The sequence below is a fragment of the Saccostrea cucullata genome, unplaced genomic scaffold, assembly GCF_032062105.1.
Source record: "Saccostrea cucullata isolate Sc308-1 unplaced genomic scaffold, CSIRO_AGI_Scuc_v1 ctg6835, whole genome shotgun sequence".
In the NCBI taxonomy this organism is placed as follows: domain Eukaryota; kingdom Metazoa; phylum Mollusca; class Bivalvia; order Ostreida; family Ostreidae; genus Saccostrea; species Saccostrea cuccullata.
In genome coordinates this window covers 9487-16313 of record NW_026934987.1, presented here as the reverse complement: position 1 = coordinate 16313, position 6827 = coordinate 9487, and the positions used below count along the sequence as shown (strand labels likewise).

Here is a 6827-nt window from a genome sequence, read left to right as displayed (position 1 = left end):
AATCTGTAGGCACCTTTCATTTACTAGATATTGATCTTAAATATAAATATAACTCGGTAATGAAGTATCACAAATACAAATTACACAAGTATAACAAATATTTTATTTTGTTATCAAAAAGCAAGAGAAGAGAACATATTATTTTTTCAAAAGGCAAATTTATCATAATAAATTATTGTCAATTTAAAGTTCTGATTTTTCTCCTTACAATAATAGATCTATAGGTTTTGATAACCTTAATGAGACTGAGTCTAATAATTTCTGCCATAGGGATTTGATGATTTTTTTTATAATTAATTTTTCTATTTTTTTTTTATATGTATTGTTTTAAGATTTTAAAAATCGAATATTAACCATCCCGATTTCTAGGGAGGGGGATGGGCATCTCAAAAGTTTACTTTTAGACCCTATCGGAATTTGTTGGAAAATTAAGCGCCAAATAGTAACATTTTTTCAATATTTTTTGTTAAGGTCCTAGAGATTTCTTTTTAATTCAAATAGATAAAAGTTGTTGCAAAAAGTCACCAAATTGTGAAATTTCGAAAAAGTTCACCATCTTGGTTGGTCTGGGCATTAATTACTTAAGTTTATTTTTTTCACAGCTCAATACCTCTACTATTGCCAATTGAGGTTGAACAATGTTATAACGTCGAACCTGTAAAATTTGAATGTTCAAAGTTTTGAAATGGCTGAGAAATCGACGTTTGAATATATTAAGAGGTATCATTCGGAAAAGGGACGTTTTCGGAAAAGGCGGAGCAGAGAGCGGTGATAAAATTCTCCGTAAACATCGGAAAAACACAAACAAAGACCTGTGAATTCTGTAAACATTCGGAAAAACAAAGAAAAAAGGAAAACTGTAAAATTGAACAGACTGGACTTTTAAATTTTTTTTCCCAAATTGTTTTATATTATAGCTTTTTTGCATGAAATAATTTAATAACGAATTTCATTTTTTTTTTAATAATATACATGCAAAGTATCTAGTATCATGAATAATCATTAAAAAAATAAAACTTTAAAAATGTTGTTTTGTTGTTCTGTTGTTGCACAAACAACACTCAATTTAGAGAAATTAAAACAAGCAAAAACATACAATAAAAAAAAAAATGTACAACTAAATGAGCCTTCATGGTCAAGTTAATCTGATGAGAGATGGCGAGAAAGAGAGGGAGGATGTGGGTGGATAAAAATATTTTTATTGAATCTATGTAGTTCTATATAGTCTATATAGTTCTCTAAACTACATGTATGGCTATATATTTTCAAGATCTCCCAAATTTGAAATAGCATGTAACTCTTTGGTACTTACTTGTTTTTTTTTTGTTTTTTTTTTACAAAGAGTTCAAATGTTTTAAGCATTTGTAAATTAACCCCTAAAGCCACAAAGAACTTTGTCTTTCACAAAAGCTCGATCAGCATTGAATGTCTTTGGCAACAATTTATCATGCTAAAAACCCAATTAATCACCACTGGACTCAACTCATTGCTGTTAACAGTGTGGAATATATTGTTTAACCTCTTATCAAATTACGGATAAATATTGTTACATATATACACATGTTATGATTTTATTTGTTTGATTGATAAAAATATCCTTTTAGGTTAAGATAGGGTTTTATTATTACATGTAAATGCTGACAAAAAAATTAGATGATTTTAATACACGACATAAAACCGCAACAATATGCTTGCATTTTGTTTTATTTTGGCCACAGTGCAGGGAATGCGGGTGGGGTTGTCCGTTTATATTTCCGTAACATGTAAGGCTTTACAAGGCTTAGCATATCCAAGCTTCTGGCATGGGACCGAAAAGGAATTCATACTCTGTAAAACTCAGTTCATAACATAAAATTTAGAAAACAAAATCATTAGAATGAAGGTAATTTTTTACAATTCAGTCATAAAAAAATATGATGAATTTTCTAAGATGCTTACATCCCTACAAAAATCTGACATTTCAAAACTCAGCCAGTTCAGATACAATTGTCAGGAAATATATTATACAAAACAGTCATATTTAACTGACTGTATATTTAGGCATGAACAATTACCGGTATATGTTATTATTTTTAACCCACACCTACCTCAACAAAATCTATACATTAAACTGCATGATTCATTTTCAGTGGACCTTCAGATATCCAGGCCCCAGATATACGGATGCTTTGGGTATCTGGACGATTTCGTAGCAGCATGGCTCGGCTGGAAACCACCAGTGACCGATCAAATGTCTCAGCTTACAGTCCAGACGAAAGTCCCCTGAATGGAAATGTTGCTAGATTCTCCACACTGCCAAACATGAAGGCTAAAGGAAAGAAAATTTCTAAACAGGCAAGTGGTTTGTAGCTTAAAATAAATTTTCTCCTGTCATGAAGAAGATATTTGGGTCATTGTCAAAATTGCATGCTCTTAATTCATCACTAGTCACAGAAAAAAGGAGACAGGTATACCCTCACACAGACACACACAGACTTGGTTGAAGGTAAATGTCAAGGCTATGAATATGACTATTACTCATTCATATGTTTTCCCACTATGTATTTATATCTGCTGGAGGGATATTCAGAATAGTGCCATAAAATGTCTGTTTTTAATGCATATAAAAGAATTCCCACTATGTTTATGTCAGAATATATTCAAATAGTGTCACTAATGCTTTATTTAAAAGCATATAAAATTATGTCATAGTTATCCTGTTGGGATCAAAGGCAAGTTAAAAAAAAATAACGTGTAATTCAATTTTGGGTTTAAATAAGGTGCAAATCAGCATTATGATGATCTTGTATGGTGTCTGTCTGTTCTGTCAATTTTGCATTTGGTCATTTTCTGAACATCATATTGTAACATACAGTGTGTATCTTTTATTATTTAGTCCTGGATTGATTAAAAAGACATAAAAACAATTGCTTGGCATTAAAATAGTCTTCAGTTAATTTTAATTTTAAATTTATTGTTTGGCTTTTGCAGGTTGCTGAGTTTGAGCATAGGATTGGTGAACTGCAAGGGCAGATCAACGAGAAGGAATCCATGTCACTTTATTGTGCTAACAAGCTGGATGTGCACATCAGTAAGTAGATAAAAATGATAAGTCCAAGTTGGTAACAATACAACATAATACATGTAGTGACGATAATACCCTCCTTCTCCCCACAGATGACATGTCCCCTCAGCCATATATTATTGATGTAGATGAAATTGTCTAAGGAGGAGGGGTTATAGGTTTTAGGAAAAGGGATGCACTTTTGTAATGTTTAAATTTGAATAGACATTGCCTTGAAAAAAATATTGTTTGTGTCATTGATTAAATGTGGCGAAATTTCATTCCCATGTTTTTATACAACTTTATATATGGTACTACCCTATTTTAAATGTGCCATATAGGATTTTTGGGAGGGTGTAATACCTTTGAAGACAGTTCTAAATACTAATCTTATGCCATAATGGAAACTGCACCAGATAAAATATTGTTCATTGCTTAGAAAGAAAATTCAGTGCACTTTCAGTGTGAGCAGTGTGAGATTTTGCAGCAGTCTTTTGAGAATGAGGATGAAATATTACTGGCAATAGCTGGAATAAAACAGGTCTGAGATCTTTATTGGACTTGGTATTTGTATGTTTTTGCTATACTGTCTTGTGTGTATTCAACATTTTCATATCAGGAGTAAGCAGATTTGAATAATTAAGAGCAAATGATTAAGTAGTCAATATTATTGACCTCTCTTGTATAAGGTATGCTGTATAGATTGAAGACTGGGTATAATATCTTTGGCTTCTCGGTCTCATCTTTTATGTTTAAATGATTAATTTTCCCTTAATTTTTAAGCTAATATGAATATACAGAAAATGTTTTCCTCCGTAACTAGGTCAGAGATGTCTTGAAAGGAACACTCAGATTCTCCCAAATGGAGGAAGAAGACATGAAATCCCAAGATAACCACCACGAGACAGAAAATAACTCCTCCTCCGAGACAACTCAGCAAGAGCCGCGAGATAGGCATAGGATGGGATCTAACGCAAAAAAGGGTGGGGTCTTCTACATGAGCAGTGAAGAAAATTCAGAAAATGCTGAGTCCCCTTCTGAGGGCCCCATTCCTGTAGTGACCCCTCGGAAGGGGTCAATCAGGAAAGAGGCTCAGATTGCCAAGGAAGACAAGAGAGAATTTGAACTGAGTGACTGTGTTCCGAGTGGAGGGAGAAAGACCGGAGCAGGTGGAATGAAGTCTGCTGTTGATGTCACAGAAAAAACTCACCCATTAGAGAGTAGTCCAAACCCCCTATATAATTATAGATGTTCAGTAGATTCTGTTTGATATCTAGCAGTAAATATTGTCAAAAGAAGAGATTTCTCTGTATAACTGTAAATGTTTGGTAAATTCTGTGCAATTAAATTAGATATTATCATTAGAAAGCTAACTGCTTAAGTTATTTGAATGATAAATCAAATCTTCAATGGCAAATTTTTTTTTCAAACAATACATGTTGTTAGATTAGACACACTCATAATGTTTTCTGTAATCCTCCATAATTTAGGCTAGAGGACATTCCATACATCTGAAGTCCATGTACATGTAGTTTTCCCAGAGGGCCATGTTCTGTTTTCTCTTATTAGTAATCAGTGGATAAATGAATGTTTAAAATTAATTTGAAAAATACGAAAGTCAGGTCACAGTCACATGTACATATTTGTAAATAATTTTCTGTCAGTATTTATTTGAATTTCCCACCACACAGCTTACAGACAAGTTTTCCAGTGTATATCCCTCAGACAATCAGACTGATGCAAAAAGAATTGTTTACACAAAATATTTCACAGAAATACATTCATCAATTTCCTTTTTCATTTTATTACGGGTTACAATAATTTCAGCTTGGGTCAGAAATCTTGCACTGTTCATACATGTTGTCTTGCATTGTACATGGCTTAAATGATTTAACAATGTCTGTTTTGTGATATATATACATTTAGTGAGTTGACATTTTTCTAATTTTTTTAAGGATTAATCCCCTTCTCTGGTCATTGACTGCTGACAATGTGATTTCAATTTAATTATTATGTTGAGTGCTTCAACTTTTACTCATTAATTTAAGGCATCGTGAATGGTCAGATAGATGCATGGCAATTATATAAAAAATTAGAGAGCATTAAATATACAGTAGGATTTCAGTATCTTGAAACATGGATATGTCAAAGTTAAGTCACAACCACTTTACGAATGTAAACCTTAGTTTCTCATTCAGTTTTGAAGTTTTTCTGCACAGACTCATCCAATTAAAGATCACAAAGTAATTAACCTACATAACTAACATGTGTAATATTCCAACATAATACCATTGAGAAATATTGTGAATCCAATCCATTGATGGTTTTGAAATTTTTACAGTTTGTTTGAACATTCAAATGCACAACTTAAATTTTTCTCCCCCCCAAAAAATCTAAAATTTCTAAGGACTGAGACTTTTTCTGTAATGACACATACGATACCTCCACCCAGCCCTAAACAAATTTTAATTATTGAAGTAATTGTTGAAGTTTTAGAGTCTATTATTTACCTTAGTTATATCATCTGTTTAGATTTTTGTTTTCTCAGGACAATATTTTTTTTGTTGGATGGTATTTTGGGTAATTTCACACACTAATACTTCGGTGCTGATAGTTAATATAGACGTGTCTTCCTGTCTAGTTGATTGTAATACATTCTGTTTTACTCTGTTAGTATGCTATTGATACAAACAAATAGATTTAGACATAATAAGAAGCAATTTGAAATCTTACTTTATGCTCTGGTGATATTTTACAAACCTGTACATAATAAGACTGACAGTTTGTAATCACTATGTGTTCAGCATGGATGCTTGATTTTATCGGTATATTGCAAAAAACGTATTTTGATACAGAGACTGAAATATTGGAATTTAACACATGATTACAAATAAAAGAAAGAATTGATTTAATAAACAAAACTTTTGAATTACAACTACTGGACAAATTAATAATGTAGAAAATGTACCAGGTATTGTAAAACAGTAAATCAATGGCACCCTACCATTCAAACATGCTTTTATAATATACAAATAAAATGAAAATGTGAAGTAATGTTTTCTTACCATTTATGATAAAATCTCTAAATTTATTTATGTATTTCTAAGTCTGTGATTCTGAGATGATCAAGAAAAAATTGTGAATGTTCCTCATGTATGTGATATAAAACACCAATTTTTGTTCAAACCACAATTAGTAATAATACATCAGTGAGTCTATGAATGAAATAACATTGCTGCAGAATTAGTATATAACGTTCTGAAATTTAGAATGAAATTTTAAGGCAGTATGAAAACTTTTCTGTGAAATTATACATTCCTATGTGCAATATATTATTGTTTAAAGATTAAACTATAATGAAATAAAAAACATAGTATTCAGTTGTTTTTGTTAGGTAGAATAGAAACTGGTACTTGCATTGCTATTTTCATTGTGTCTGTGTGTAAGTCACTTAGCATTGTGGCCTGTATCTGCCACCAGTCAAGTCATTTATCTACATGGAACCATTATAGGGCAAGAAAAGTTCTGAATGAAACATTAAAGCTGAACACAACTCGTAAATAGACATACACCATTTTCGATATTACTATACATGATATCAGCACCAGGGAATACTCTTCTGAATTGTTATGATGATCAGCTTGGAATGATGACACGTGTTCAAGGTGGTTATCTTGCATTACCTGTTTAAATTTCATTGGAGCCACTTGTTTTTGTGTTTGTTTGTATACTGCACTGGCCTGAGTAACCATCGTAAGTTTCTTATGATATCTTACTTTCCTTC

General features: G+C 31.8%; 1 protein-coding gene across 1 annotated transcript; it reads left to right on the top strand.

Annotated features, from left to right (window-relative positions):
* The first annotated feature begins 2196 nt into the window (after window positions 1-2196).
* Window positions 2197-5493, top strand: LOC134241681 (TBC1 domain family member 5-like). Its single transcript, XM_062723708.1, has 4 exons — window positions 2197-2334; window positions 2971-3060; window positions 3483-3584; window positions 3867-5493. The coding sequence occupies exons 1-4, from the start codon at window positions 2197-2199 to the stop codon at window positions 4311-4313; spliced, it is 777 nt and encodes a 258-aa protein (XP_062579692.1). The 3' UTR covers window positions 4314-5493.
* The last annotated feature ends 1334 nt before the right edge of the window (window positions 5494-6827 follow it).